The sequence below is a fragment of the Prionailurus viverrinus genome, chromosome B2 (genome assembly GCF_022837055.1).
Source record: "Prionailurus viverrinus isolate Anna chromosome B2, UM_Priviv_1.0, whole genome shotgun sequence".
NCBI lineage: Eukaryota > Metazoa > Chordata > Mammalia > Carnivora > Felidae > Prionailurus > Prionailurus viverrinus.
This window is the reverse complement of record NC_062565.1, coordinates 29,853,798-29,869,333: the sequence shown is the minus strand read 5'-3', so window position 1 is coordinate 29,869,333 and position 15,536 is coordinate 29,853,798. Positions and strand designations below refer to the sequence as shown.

At 47.7% G+C, this 15,536-nt stretch overlaps 1 protein-coding gene and 1 long non-coding RNA gene across 7 annotated transcripts in view; one reads left to right on the top strand and one right to left on the bottom strand.

The window, feature by feature from the left end:
* The window catches only part of LOC125166131 (class I histocompatibility antigen, Gogo-B*0103 alpha chain-like), a 31,478-nt gene extending 27,433 nt beyond the window's left edge, over nt 1-4,045 (bottom strand). For 2 of the 6 annotated variants that reach the window (XR_007152355.1, XR_007152354.1), the window contains exons 1-8: nt 3,885-4,044; nt 3,329-3,598; nt 2,892-3,206; nt 2,009-2,284; nt 1,787-1,894; nt 1,305-1,337; nt 1,121-1,168; nt 902-991 (exon numbers count right to left, since the gene is read on the bottom strand). Coding sequence is in view for 3 of the 6 variants with exons in the window: in XM_047859857.1 (XP_047715813.1) it covers nt 987-991; nt 1,121-1,168; nt 1,305-1,337; nt 1,787-1,894; nt 2,009-2,284; nt 2,892-3,206; nt 3,329-3,598; nt 3,885-3,957 (1,128 nt within the window). In the remaining 3 variants the exon portion in view is untranslated. Of the gene's footprint in view, nt 1-567; nt 992-1,120; nt 1,209-1,241; nt 1,338-1,786; nt 1,895-2,008; nt 2,285-2,891; nt 3,207-3,328; nt 3,599-3,884 lie in introns of those variants that run through there. The other 4 variants (XR_007152356.1, XM_047859857.1, XM_047859858.1 and 1 more) reach the window with 4 other exon arrangements.
* Nucleotides 2,321-15,536, top strand: LOC125166148 (uncharacterized). Its single transcript, XR_007152371.1, has 3 exons — nt 2,321-2,443; nt 14,668-14,673; nt 15,526-15,536. It is a non-coding gene; the product is annotated as an uncharacterized LOC125166148 (long non-coding RNA).

Genomic DNA, 15,536 nt, shown 5'->3' with positions numbered 1-15,536 from the left:
GACCTCCAGAATCTAAAGAATAATCCAGAAGACAGCTCTAGAGGGAGGAGATGGATGAATCTGAAAATTCATGTCTCCAAACCACAGAGACTCCTGTGTGCAGGGCCCACCTTGGCCTGTGGAACGACAGCCCAAAGGACTCCTGGTGCTATAACCACCGGGGTCACATGGGAGAAGGAGACAGGAACTCGGACACAAGAGCAAAAACAGGCCTGATGCTCCACAGAAACAAGGGAAAAAAAACACCCAAAAGATGGGCCTGAGGGCACAACCCAGGATGGAGCCTGGGTTCCTGACCCAGATTCCTCTGACCCAGTCACAGGAATCATTTGCTGCCCAAGGCCCGGGTGACAGGTGACGTCCAAGTCCCTGTGGTCACAATCCTGGTGAGACAAGTTTCCACAGAAGGGACAGGACAAGGAGCAGAGACATGACCCAGCTGAGGAGGGAGCACGTCACACTAATTATGCACTGAGCACCGACTGGACCCGGGCCCCGTCCCCGATCAGCTCCTCCAGCCCTCTCCTGTCCCCACCTGCAACAGACACGGCACAGGAAACATGCGGGTTCTGGAAGGTTCTCAGGGCTTTCATTTATTTTCTCTTTCAACTCTAAAAATCTTCTCTTTTATTACCTCATCATCCCCACATACCCAGAATTACAAAACACAAATTCATATCTGGATTCTCATTGTCAGTAGGGAAGTAAGGAGTCAGTACTCGGCCCAACATGAAAAAAAGACGGGGACGGAGACGGTCCAGCACTGACTCTGCTGGAACAGGAAAGCAGCTCAGAAAGGGAACACGAATCAGTACGGGGAGGGGTCATGGAGGGCAGGGGGGGCCAGTCTCCTGTGTCCTCACGATATGCTAATAGGAACGCAGACACATTCTGACACCACCTGCAGGAAGTCAGGGGGATCTCGATGGCACCAAGTGGAGTGTGAACAGATCCTGTATCGCTCAGTCCCTGAGGGGCAGTGGGTCTCACACTGTGAAAAAATTAATCACGAACAGATTTAGATCAGTCACATAAGTGCCACATTCTCAACAGCCCCCCACATGTCAACATGTCCCTAATGCCCCCACCCCTCCCCACTTCAGGCCCTCCGGAGTCTTACCTTTAGGAGCCATTAGAGATGAATCAGAGCCCTGGGTACTGTCATCGCCTGGGGTAGAACAAACAAGATGAGATCAGAGCCACAGGAGCTGAGACTAAAGGAGCAACTACGGGAGGGGGTGAAATCCCCATGGGGTCCTGTCTACACTATCCCAGGTTTCAGGGATCACGTCCTCCATACTTACATGCAGCATGAGAGTAGCTTGGTCCTTTTCCTCCTGTGGAAGAAAATAGCATGTTAGACACCTGGGACAGCTGGGCCATGGGATCCTAGAGCAACCTCCTAACTCTAGTTCACAATGAGGTTTCCAGAATTCTGACTGAAGACCCAGGACAAGATTGGATACATGAAGAAAGAGGTGTGTGTGAGGGGGTGGGGGGTGGGGGTCACAGGACAACCACTTGCTGGAGGTCTGTCCGGAGCAGGGACCTTCCTCTCTGTCCTGTTACTGCTGGGAATCAGGTCCCTGTCTCCGGAATCACCAAGTGAAAATCTGTTCTTCATTTTCACAAGTGCTTTGCTACAAAGTGAATGTTAGTAATGGCTCCAGAGTGGGCAGGTCCATGTGTGTGGATGGAACTTCCCAGGAACCAGTCAGGACAATGTGCTGCCTAGGAAAACCCCCAGTGGGACAAGAGAACTCACATCCCCCCACTCTGTTCCTACCTGAGAACTTCTTCCTCCAGATCACAGCTCCAACCACCACAGTGACCACAAGGACAGCCACACCAGCAATGATGCCCAGGATGGGGATGGAGGGCAGAGAGGATGGCTCTGGAAAGGGAAGGAAGGTGAGGGGCCCAGACCTCTGGCTTCAGTCCTGACTCTGAAATTTCCAGAAGGGCCCTGCTTTCCCTGACACGGGGCTCTACCCCAAACCCTCCTTACCCCATCTCAGGGTGATGGGCTCGGGCAGCCCCTCGTGCTGCACATGGCACGTGTATCTCTGCTCCTCTCCAGAAGGCACCACCACAGCCGCCCACTTCTGGAAGGTTCCATCTCCTGCAGGCCTGGTCTCCACAAGCTCTGCGTCCTGGGTGTGGTCCTGCCCATCACGCTGCCAGGTCAGGGTGATCTCCACAGGGTAGAAGCCCAGGGCCCAGCACCTCAGGGTCACCTCACGGTCAGAGATGGGGTGGCGGGTCACGCGTGTGTTGGGAGACTCTGAGGAAGAGGAATCAGAGAATCCACACTGTGGTTTAGCTTTATGGGCCACTGAAACTGCATCCATGTGACCATCCTGAGGTGGACAGGACCACTGGTCTGGATGGAAGAAGCACAAAACCCAGAGAGCAGTCTAGCCTTTGGGATCTCCTGATTCTTGTTAAGTTCTGGAATCAGGGAGAGAAGCCCAGGTAGGAAGCTGCTGGTCTAAGGGGGGAACACACTGTGGTCCTGAGTGTGGTGGAGGGTGAATGACTCAGAAAACCCGGAGTCAGATCTCCAAATATGTTCCCAGATGGAGACAAGGCCTTGAGAGGAAAGGTCAGGGTTCATAAGGTGGCTTCCAGGGTCAGAGGGAACTGCTGATGGGTTACTTCTGGGATGTCTCAACCTACATCCCAGGGAGAGACTGGATTCCTGTCTGTCCTTTATAGAGAAAAACACCCTCAAGGTGAGTCAGTCTCTAGTAGGAATATGAACTCCGAGGCGGATCTCCCTCTTCCCACCCGTGGGAGGGGCGCTGTCGTGACACTGAGTCCATTTCCCTTCCTGGTGGGCAGCCAGCCCCAGTGGAGGGGAGATCGAGGAGGCCCCGCGGTCCCGGTACCTGCGCGCAGCAGCGTCTCGTTCCCCATGTCCAGGTATTTGGTGAGCCACTCCACGCACGTGCCCTCCAAGTAGTTCCTGATGTCTTCGGCCACACAGGCCTCCTCCCACGTGTGGCGTGTGATCTGCGCCGCGGTGTCCGCTGCGGTCCAGGAGCCCAGGTCCTCGTTCAGGGCGATGTAATCCTTGCCGTCATAGGACACCTGACTGTACCCGCGGAGGAGGCGGCTGTTGGGTCCGATGTCACAGCCATACATCCACTGGATGTTGTGTGATCCTGTCCCCGCCCCCAGAGCAGCAGTGATTAAGGTGAAACCTAAAGTAAAACCTCCTATAAGCTCCCTCGGACTCTTCCAAGGTCCTGGGACGGAGGTCACGCGGCCCCGGCGCGTCCGTGAGGATGGGGGTCGTGACCTGGACCCGGGCCCTGGCGCTCACCGGAATCGCTCTGGTTGTAGTAGCCCCGCATGTTCTGCAGGCTCACTCGAAATTTCTGTGCGTTGTCCTTCGCGTTCCGCGTCTCCTGGTCCCAATACTCGGACCCCACCTGCTCGATCCACCGCTCCCGCGGCTCAGACCTCGGATTCGGGGCGTCGGTGTCGAACCGCACAAACTGCGTGTCGTCCAAATAGCCCACGGAGATGAAGCGGAGCTCCCCGCGGCCGGGCCGGGACATCGCGGTGTGGAAATACCTCAGGGAGTGGGAGCCTGCGGGCGTGGAGGGGCTGAGACCCCGCCCGACCCTCCTCCCCGCGCGGGGCCCGGGTCCCAGGGGGAGGCGGCTGGGAGGGCAGGGGGAGGGGGACCCGAGTTGGGGAGAGCAGGGCGGAGTGCGAGAGGGTCGAGGGAGGGCAGGCCGGGGCGGGGCGGGAGGCGGGTGGGGGTCTGGGGTGGGGCGGAGGACAGTCGCCTTCCCCGTAGGTCCGGCTTCCCCGCCGGGCGGTCTCCTGGCTCCTGCCCCTCAGAATCCCTTTCCTCCCGACCCCGCACTCACCCGCCCAGGTCTGGGTCACGGCCAAGGCCCCCGACAGCTGCAGGAGCAAAGTTGGGGGCATCACGACCCGCATCCTCGGGGTCTGGGGAGAAATGTCAGCCTCAGGCAGCGGGTGCTGATACTTGATACCCCGGAACCGCGGTGCCGCTGATTGGCTTCTTCGGAAACCAGACACTAATAGTGTGAACCGAGGTCGTGTCATCAGTATCCAGGCAGAAGGACCTGACACAGGTTGTGACAGGGAGAAGTGAAACCAGGGCAGATGGGGGCTCCCCAACACTGGACTTCCCCGCCCCCGACGCCGCCCTGGGTCCAGAGACCCTGAGAGGCAGGCCTGGGGACCTGGGACTTGGCCTGGACTCCTCACCTACTGCACAGAACGCTCTTTGTCCCACTGTGTCCCTCAGCCGTGGACCAGGAGCTGTGTGAGTCACTGATTCTCCAGCATTTTGTTCTCAGGATATCTCTACAGTCTTAGAAATTAGTGAGGATCCCAGGGATAATTGTGTGTCTGTGGATTCTATCGATCCTTATTTACCACAGTAGGACTAAAACAGGTTCAAATATTTATTAATTCATTTTCAATCATATGAAAACAGAAATATTGTTTGTATGGGAAGTGACATGTTCCCAAATAAAAGGGGCAATGAGAATAGTGGTTTTGTTGCATTTTACATTTTTGCAAGTCTCTTTCTTGTCTGTCTGGTTGGAAGACCACTGGATGTTCAGATTTGCTTCTGCATCTCTTGTGTTGTTTTGGTTGAAGTATATGAAAAAATTTATGTCCTTGACCAAATATAGGAGAATAGTATGTGTCATAAACTTTTCAGATAATTATGCATATTCATCTTTGGTACTATAGTAAATCTACACACCGTGTATTTTCTGTGAGGTTTTAGTAAACTGGAATCTGAAACAGTATCATTGACTGTGTTTTTCTGTTACATTAAATCCATAGGCCCATCTGCACATGGAATGGATCTTGTACTAATGCATGAATGTTTTTAAGTCACGTGTCGTGTGTTGTTTCACTAAGTAATATAGGTGTTCCAGCATTGATTAGAGTGGAATTGAATTATCAAAAAGTCATTTGTTTTGGGGCACTGGATGGCTCAGTTGGTTAAGCATCCGGCTTTGGCTCAGGTCATGATGTCACGGTCCGTGAGTTCAAGCCCCGCCTGAGACTCTGCTAACAGCTCGGAGCCTGGAGGCTGCTTAGGATTCTGTGTTTCCCTGTCTCTCTGCCCTACCCCTGCTTGCACTCTGTCTCTCTCTTTCTCTCAAAACGAATAAACATTAAAAAAATTTTTTTAAGTCATTTGTTTTAATATTATCACAAATCCCAACAAACAAGGTGGTCAGTACTGAGAAGCTGTCAAGCTTCTAGGTGGATCACAGTTTAAATGGGATGGGCTTCATGGGTGATGGGTTCTAAGGAGGGCACTTGTGATGAGCACTGGGTGTTGTATGTAAGTGATGAAACACTCAATTCTACTCTTGAAACTAATATTAAACTGTATGTTAACTAACTGGAATTTAGATAAAAACTTGAGATAAACAAAGTAATGGTAAAAAGCAGCGATTGCTCAGTAACCAGCATAGGGAGATGTTCGGTATTTTGTGGGTCGTACGGTGCCTTGTTTTTGTCCGTAACTGGACAAAGTTTTGTCATGGTTTCACAGTCTCCTTGTGTGCTGTCGATGTTCTGTGAGATGACTGGCTCATGTCCCACAGGCAAAATATGGCCCAGTGGTGGCATCAGCCAGCTTCTGACCACACTGAGGCCCAGCTGTCAGTGTCAGACCAGTTCCCGATTGAGGACTGCTGTTTCTTCTGTCTTTAATTCCATATTTTAAAGTAGTTAACACCCATCAATAATAATTAAAGGGTAGGACTCCTGATCTCATGGTTTGTGAGATGGAGCCCTGTGTCAGGCTCTGTGCTGACAGTGTGGAGCCTGCTTGGGATTCTCTCTCTTGATCTCTCTGTCTCTGTCTCTGCCCCTCCCCTGCTCATACTCACTCTGTCTCTCTCTGTCTTAAAATAAATAAATAAACTTTAAAAAAAATCTGGAAGGGCTTTTAAATCCTTAAATATTCCAGTATACACTGGCCCTGTTAGGGTTCTTAAATATGCTTATTTCTTCTTGTATCACATCCTGAGGAGAAGCTTTCTCTCAGCTTACGGATTGTGCAACTTTTGACACTAAAACTACTCCCAGAATTAGGGTAGGTCTTAGGTTTAATGTTTCATAAGCCGGAATATCGGTCACGGTCGTTCCAGACCCTAGTTCCAATACTTATCCCTTTGTCATGGAGTACCTCCTTCCTGTCTCCTAACATGTCTGCCAGATTTGGTTACTGTTCTCTGTATCTCCTCAGAGGCCGATTTGCTCAGGAAAATCTGAAGCAAAGGAGAGAAAGGAAGAGTAATTATCTTTAGAGGAAAAAAGGAATCATGTAGCGGGGAATAAGAGGGACTTAGTGGGATTCATGTGGAGGGTATACTTCCGGAAATCTCCCACTCTGGCACATTGTCACTCTCCCCTCCACACACACACCCATGGGCCCACACCCCCCTACTTTCCACACAGGCAAGATCTTTGTGAAGTCTGTGCAGCATTGCATTGCCCTGGCCCAGCTCCTGGTGGAGCAGACTTGCCAGCTATTGCCATCCATTGTGGGATGCCCTGGCAGGAGAGGTGAGTGAGAGATGGAAAGATGTCTTGTGTCCTTGGGAGGAAGTGAGACCACTGAGATAAATGACTGTGAACATTTTTATGATTGTCTTTCTGACAAAAGCTTTCTTGGTATCAGTAGTTTAAAGGTCTTCAATAACGAATTCTTGTGGCCAGCAACCTATGTGGCCAAGGCGTGGACATTAAGCAGGTAAACTCTGCCATCAACTACCACAAGCCTGGGGATTCCCACACCTACCTGCATCAGGTAAGCTGCACACCCACGCGGACATCCCAGTGTCCTCTCCCAGACCCTGATTTCCTATGTCTTCGTACATTACATCCTCATCCCTCCTTTTGGCTGCCTTCCTACTTTGGGGTCTGCAAGTGCTACCCTCTGTCCCCTCCCAGGAGGCCTGAACAGGCCAGTTCCCCCAAGGGCTCGGCCATCACATTTGTGTCAGGTGAAAACATGCCAAGATCCTCAGTGAAGAGCAGGGTCACACCGAGGTCAGTAGTAGTGAGCTGCCTGATGAGATGGACGTTTCCTCCTCCAGTGAGTATTGATCCCATGAAACTGGTTCCTCCAACTCTTCAGAGTCTCCTTGTTCCTTAGAGACTTTGTCTTGAACCATGTAGTGCAGGCAATGGTGCCTGATGCCTAATGGGTGCCTGACAAGTTTATGTCCCCCGACCTTGATGCCATGTTGGGATGTTTTGTTCATTTCTATGTCTGGTCCCTTTCTTCTTGCATCCAATTAATTGTTTTTACACCCCAGTGTCTCCTCTGACCCCACACCCCACACCCCACACAAAACCTGCATGTATAGAGGTCTGTGTTTCTGCCAGTCTCACTTAGCCTTCCCAGGCCTTACTGTAACTGCACATGTTTTCTCTGCAGTTGCAGCCATGGGAGAGGACGCACCATTTCACAGAGCCTGACGCAGGTCTCACACCCAGGAGCCAGGAGAGCCAGGAGATCATACGTGACCTGAGCTGAAATCAAGAGTCAGATGACTAACCCACTCAGACACCCCTACGGTTTATACTCCCTAATTAATTTCTTTTTAAAAATATTTTAACTTTGAATATGGTTGAAAAACACAATTACATTAGTTTCAGGTGTATAACACAGTGACTCAAATTCTATTACATTTTCTTTTTTTGAGAGAGAGACAGCCAGAGCAGGGAAGAGAGGCAGAGGAGGAGAGAGAGACAGAGAGAGAGAGAATAGAGATTCTCAAGCAGGCTGATTCCTGCGGGGCTGGATCCGATGGCCCTGGGACCATGAGCAGAGAACCCACTGCCACCCAGGGGCCCTTCATCCTCTGTCTACACCATGCTGTGCTCACCAGAGTGTAGCTGCCACCTGTCACCAGACAGTGATGTTACAGTATCACTCATGATATTCCCTGTGCTGTGTCTTTTATTCCTAAGACTTGTTCCTTCCATACCTGGAGCCTGTGTCTCCCAGTCCCCTCACCCACTGTGCCCATCCTCCCAACCTCCTTCCCTCTGACAGTCATCAGTGAGTTCTCTGTATTTATAGGTCTGATTCTGCTGTTTGCTTGTTTATTTATTCATTTGCTTTGTTTTGTAAGTTCCATATATGAGTGAGATCATGCAGTACTTGTCTTTCTCAGTCTGATTTCTTTCACGTAGCAGACACACTGCCCTGTTTGTCCATCCATGTTGTCACAAGTGGCAAGATCTCATCCTTTTTGTGGCTGCATAATAGTCTATCATGTGTAATTGTATATGTGTGTATATACCACACATCTTCCTTAGCCATTTGTCTATGGGTGGACACAGGTTGTATCAGGGTGACTTTTACAAGAACCTCAAACACTGAACATCATCTGGGATGAGGGCGTCTCCTGGTGTCCGGGCTCCTGTCCAGGTGCTGGAGCTCAAGAAGACCCTAGGGAGGGCCTGGCTGAGGTGGAGAAAGGCAGCTGGGTCTTCCCTCCTTAGTCCTGTGGCCTCACGTGGGATGGAAGGTCAGGGGACATCCCCTACTTCTCTGCTCTCGGGTGGATTCTGACTGAGAAGCCTGAGTGGGGTCTGGACTGTAACTGGGTAGAGATGTCTGAGCAGAAGCCTGGGTGTCAGTGGGGAGAGGAAGAACTTTCTCAACAGCTCTGGACTCCACAGGGTCAGGCTCAGGGGTGAGGCATGATTGCAGGAGAGGAGAGCTCATGAGCCCATGCCATTGCTGAGGTGGCTGTGTCCCTGTGCACCTTGTCCTCCAGCCCCGTGATGGTGATACGGGCAAAAGCGAAAAGTAGAAACACTTTCTTGGACTTCTATTTCTAAATGTTTCAAAACTCAGTTAAAACAAAAATCATTTCTGATGTGGAAATAGCATCTCAATGTCTATACAATGCTCCTTAGTGTGGACGTGCATACTCGCAGTTTGTGAGTGGACCTTGCATCAGACTCCGGGCTGACAGCAATGAGTCTGCTTGGGATCCCCTCTCTCTCCCTCCTTTTCCCTCTATCTCTGACACTCCCCTGCCTGTGTACTCTCTCTCTGTCTCTCAATAAAAATAAATAAACTTTAAAAAATAAAAGAATTAGTGTTTTCACTTTTGGGGGATAAATACCCAACAGTGCAATTATTAGATTATATGAGAGTCACTATGTTGTAAACCTGAAAGGAATGGAACAGTGTGTAAGCTGCACTCAAATAATAGGAAAAGAGATAATCAGAAATATTAGAGAACACTTTGGAAAGGAAGACACAAAATGTCACACGCATGTATTAGTAATAATATACATAAAGAAAATGAGAGAGTGGAATATGTAGAGAGACAGGTCCTAAAGGTGTGTTATGAGAGGATTGCAAAGCAGAGGACTATGACTCTCCAGGAGCCAAAGCCTTGGTCCCCTGGCTCAAGCCTCCTTGATTTTTGCAAATTGTGGACAACAGCAAGCACATACAACATAGTATTTGGCCTCTTGACAGGTCATGTACCTGCAGTGTTTTCCATACTGGGTCATGAGTACATCTGGCACCAGACAAAACATTCTTATCCCCAGGGTGGTGCCCGGATGAAGTTTTTTTGGAGAGAGCGAGCAGTCCCAATGGCCTTTTGTCCTGGGAATGAAACTGCTTTCAGTTTCTTGCTGCTCTGTCCCTTTCCTTCAGGACATTCTTACGGTGCCTCTGGCCTGTTGTTCTCCAGCATCTCCCCTTTTCTGTTTGTATTTGATGGATTGTAGGAGGACATTGCATGACCCGAACTGTTGGTCGATATGTTGACAGGCTCATCGTCTCTGGCACAGACTGTACATGCAAAGATAAATACACCGCATATTAACATAAGCAGAATAGCAGTAGAGAAGCTAAAAATCTTAACATGCTCTACAGGGCTTAATTTTCCTCATCCCTCTGATATACTTTCTAAGATCTTAGAACCCGATAACATGTCCAGATTGGTTTTGAAAGTGTCATATATCTGTGCTTGCAGATGTTGAATGTCCAAAGACACATTAGATTGCCCGAGCAAGTGCCTCATAACATCATTCCATGGAAATTTAGTGTTATTAAACGGTAATGCAGCTACACATATTGATGTAGTGTTCCAATCACATTGTAATATTTGTCTTTGTAGGCTCAGTAATTGACCTCCCAGCAGCATCACACAGCCTGTTGTAGGTCTGCAAACTCACTGGACAGTCGACTGTCAATATCCCGTTGTGTCTTCCAAAGTTGGTGCGATTTCTCATGCCATTGTTGCACATGGGGCAACGAGACAGCCGCAGTAGCTGTGGCCACAGTCACAGCAATAATGCCTATGAGAGCTGCAACAAGCATTCCAGCAAACCGTTGGGATGGATGAAGAGCTCGCTTAGAGCCTGGTCCATTAGATACATTTCTGGACAATGTTGCCGTGGTTGAGACATGCGAAGCGGCAGCCACAGGCTAAGGTGCTCTAAGTAAATATAAGCTTTCCGGGGACAGAGTATAGAGTATAGAATTGTTAAGACAACATTTATATGTATAATGAGCAGTTAACACCGATTATAAGGGCCTCAGAATTATTCCAAACTCTCTGTCCTTTTAATAGTATGCATGGCAAACGGACACAGCCCGTATGTACTAGGTACTATTGATCGTGAAAGGTAAAGTAGAAATGTTGCTGGAGCTGTTTTTATAGTATGTGCCCTTCGAGGGGCGCCTGGGTGGCGCAGTCAGTTAAGCGTCCGACTTCAGCCAGGTCACGATCTCGCGGTCCGGGAGTTCGAGCCCCACGTCAGGCTCTGGGCTGATGGCTCGGAGCCTGGAGCCTGTTTCCGATTCTGTGTCTCCCTCTCTCTCTGCCCCTACCCCGTTCATGCTCTGTCTCTCTCTGTCCCAAAAATAAATAAAAACGTTAAAAAAAAATTTATAATATGTGCCCTTCCAGGTATGGAAAGGGTGGGAGGCAGCAGTTAATTTCCATAGATACTTTTGTAAGGGTCCTGGTTGTAAATGAGGACTGGGGGCAGAAAATCCCCCACTGTGCCAAACAATTGAGCCATTAGGGGTGGTGGGGATAGTATGATTATGCACACACCATTGTAGATTTTGTCATGAATTTTTAAGGCGTGCTGAGCCCATAGGGTTCCAATCAATAACACTTCCATAGGAAGTATTTAAAGGAACTCGCCTATCTCCCATCTACATGCCTCCCAAGTCACCCATCCGTCCCATTCTGACAATGTACGAGTAGCACAAGACAGAAACATTGGAGGAGTGTCATTAATTGTAAGACGGAGCCAATCAGAGAATGGGCTGATAGTATAAACATATGTTTGTGCTGGGTCCCATTTTTAATAATAGATAGCCATGCTTGAGGCTGACTTTTGAGGCTGTGTTTCCCATACCGGAAACATATAGTGCGACCTTCAATCCCTATAGTATAATCATCCATAACAGTACCTTCTTCATTTGGCCTACGTGGTCCTCTGCTATCAAATGGCCCAGGGGTCCATTCACTGTCATTTGTATACACCAGCACAGGGGAGTCATACCAATTGAGTCATATCCTGACTGAGAGGTGGATGAGGGGTATAATCCCAGGAATTATAGTTATCAGTGCTTACTTTAGTAGTTATAACCGCGAGCATCACAAGGAAGAGGTGAGCAGGAGTTTGTGGGCTGCAAGTCTGCATCAATATTTTTTCAGCATCATGTGTCAACCTCTTAACTTGTGCCCAAGTAGGAGGTTGAGCGACCTCATGTACCTTGGAAGAGGGTGTGGTGCATTGGGCACAATTATCAGTTTCTGGATAGACATTCTGTGAAACTCTTTGATTAGTGGAGTCATATTGAACTGAGGTCGCTTGGTTCGGCTCATGCCTGAATTTAAAGCCGTGACTGGGTAACCACTGGTAGCCTTGATCTGTAGAGACACAAGCATACCGTTTGCCCCACACAACAACCTCTCCCTTTTCCCAGTGTCCCTTCTCATCCTTCCAATATAACAGCTGATAAACAAGGGTGGCTTTTTGCCTATGCCAGTGTACCTCAGCAACAGGACATGTATGGGGTCCTTGTATGTCCAGGAAGTTTAAAGTATATAAGACTTAGTGTAATTGTTTCCATGATGTAGGTTTAAGTCCTTCCTCTTTTCCCCCTTTTTGTTTAATTAACAAGGTCCCCCTTGACCTTGAGGGTTATAGGGAATGCCTGTAAGAGGAGTAATTTGTTGGGCTGCAAAGAACCTTATGAGATACATATGCAGGGCCATTATCAGTTTTAATGCATTGTGGGATACCTAGAATTGCAAAGGTTTCAAGAAAATGAGCAATAACGTGCATAGCCTTTTCTCTGGTACATTCCGTGGCCCAGATCTATCTAGAGAAGGTATCCACAGTAAGACGCACATAAGAGAGCTTACCAAAAGCTACAATATGGGTAACATCAGATTGCCAAAGTTCATTTGCCTGTAGTCCACAAGGATTCACTCCAGAGGTATATGGAGCCACAGTGAGGGGCTTGCAGGAAGGACGGGCACTAACAATATCTTTTGACTGAGCATGTGTTACAGCGTGTCTATGGGCAAGTCCTCAGGCATTACTATGGTGAAGCATATGCTCCTGTTGTGTCATCTGTAAGGTGCCTTGTAATAAGTCATCAGCAATGGAATTTCCTAACGCTAACGGTCCAGGAAGGTTAGAATGACTGTGAATATGAGTGATATGTAAAGGGTGTTGCCTATGGAGTATTAATTCTTGTAAATGCAAAAACAGATGATGTAATTCATTTCATGGAACAGTATGTACGGTTTCAATATTTAGGACTGTGAGCCACACATATTGTGAATCTGTCACAACATTGAGGGAGGCAGGTACAAGATGCAACAATTCTATAACGGCTGCTAATTCAGCCTTTTGAGTAGATGTACAGGGTGTCTGTCAGGCCTTTGAAATAGGACCGTGTATAGAAGCTCTACCATGACCATTTCCATCTATAAAATATGTGTCAGCATCTGCTAAAGGCCGGTCTCGAATTCTCTGGCCAAATCCATGAGGTAGCCTTGAGAAATGACAAAATTTTGTCCCTTGTATAGTGACTGTCTAACTTCCCTACGTAATCGGACAAGGCTATTTGCCTTTTTATATTAGTTTGGTAAGCCATATCACTTTGTTGATATGATAAGGGAATAATTATAGAGGAGGGATCACCACCATTAAGCACATGTACTTGGGATCGGCGTCTCCAAATTATATTCCCAATTTTATTCAGATATATGGTAAGAAGTTTAGTGTCCTTTTTTGGTAAAAACAGCCATTCAGTGATTCCCCCATCCTGACATAAGACTGCAGTTGGAGAACGTGAAGGAAAAATCAATAATTGAAGAGGAACATTAAGTCGAATACAAGTGAGCTGACAATTCTGAATATGATTTTTAATCCATTGTTCAACCTCTGCCTCTTTTGTGAGGACCCTAGGGCTGTTAAGGTTGGGATCACGGGCTAATGTTTGGAAAAGATGAAATAAGGTAGAAGTTGGGATTCCCAAAGCAGGTCGCAACCAATTTATATCTTCTAGTAACTTCTGGAAATTACTGGGGGAATGATGGTTGCTTTGTGAATTTTTGCACCAAGATAAAGGAAGGGATCTTGGGTTTGCACCTTATCCTCCGCTATTATTAGGCCATATTTGGGTAACAATAATCTAGCAGCTTGATAAAGATCTTCTACCTGTGTAGGCGTTTCTGCAGCAAAAAGAATATCATCCATGTAATGGATAATCAACGCCTGTGGAAACCAAATGCGTAATTGTGAAAGCGGCAGATTAACAAAATGGTGACACATAGTAGGGCTATTTAGCATACATTGCGGAAGCACTTTCCATTGATAGCATTGCACAGAAACCATATGACTGTACGAAGGTACAGAGAAAGCAAGTTTTCTCTATCATCTGGCTGTAATAGAATTGTGAAAAAACAATCTTTTAAATCTACTATAATTAATGACCAGTTCTGAGGCATCATAGTAGTGGATGGGAGCCCAGGTTGCAAAGGTCCCATAGGTTGTATAACCTCATTAACTTTCTTAAGTCCGTTGCCATTCTCCATTTCCCAGATCTTTTCTTTATCACAGCCACCCGAGAATTCCATGGACTGGTGGACATTTCTATATGACCGGCATCCTTGCACTAATTGCTCTAAAGCCTCTAATTTCTTTTTTGGAAGGGGCCACTGTTCCACCCACACCAGGACAGTTGTCAACCATTTTAATGGTAAGACATAACATTGTTCAGGAACAGTGGCCCTTACACTAAATTCGAATTCTGTACAGGATATCCCAGTTCCACACAAGGAGGCCACATTTCAGCAATAATTGGCTTCATATGCCCATTTTCTTGTTGTCCAAGCCCTTTTACTGGATTATAATTCATTTTGGACATCATATTGGTTGCAGCAGGGGAAACATAAGGAATATTAATGTATGCTCCCCATTGACTTCATAGGTCTTTTCCCCACAGATTAGTAGCTCTATCAGTAACATGAGGCTGGATAGTAGCAGCCTGGCCTTCATGCCCTTTACATAGAAAAATTTCAACATTCTGTGGGATATCAGTAGCTTTTCCTACACCTGTAAAGACTGCAGATACAGGTCAAAGAGGCCAATTTTGGGCCAAAACTTAGAAGCAATGATGGTGACATCAGCTCCTGAGTCTACCAGGCCAGTAAACAATTTTCCGTTTATTTGTAAGGTCATCTCAGGCCTTCCGTCCTTTAGAAACATTTGCCAAGATACCGGTTTGCCAGTAGGTCCAAACCCTCCCTGCCGTTCTATCGTCATGGAATTTAAAGCAATGTAATTAGTTGAGCAATGGGATCTCCTGCCATGACACAGTAAGGAACAGAAGTACTACCCATTCCTAAAATTTCATCCTTAAAATCAGCATCTCTAATTCCTAAGTGGACATGAACTCCCTTGGATGTAAGAGTACTTTGTCCAATAAGAAGGCCAAGGGGCCATAAATCCCAGTTTTAACCTTATAAATTCCCATGGCGAATCCATGACCAGGGAATCTGGGGCTGGGATATCTAATGCAGAGCTCCCTCCTGTGGCCTGGAGGGGGTCATGGACTGAGGGACAGATTTACTCCATGAGTCCTTTGCTCACAGGATAACTGTAGTATCTGATTCCCCATATTGTTTACATTAGGACCCTGGGGTGGGGGGCATTATCCGGTTTCCCCATGGAGAGGGCAGGGGAGATCCATTCTCATGGAATTTAGATCTACATTAATTTGCAAAATGATTGCCTTTATTGCATCAGGGGCATAATCCAGGAGGCTTAGTATTTCCCTCGGGTGGCCAAGGTGGATCGCCAGAATTGTTAGGACTGGGCTGTTGACAATCCCTTTTATAATGTCCCAATCTGCCACAGCGAGGACATTTGGACTGTTTGTAAGGTCCAGTGTCTTGAATACCCGCTGCCAGTAGTCCCATTTTATAGATCTCTGAGCC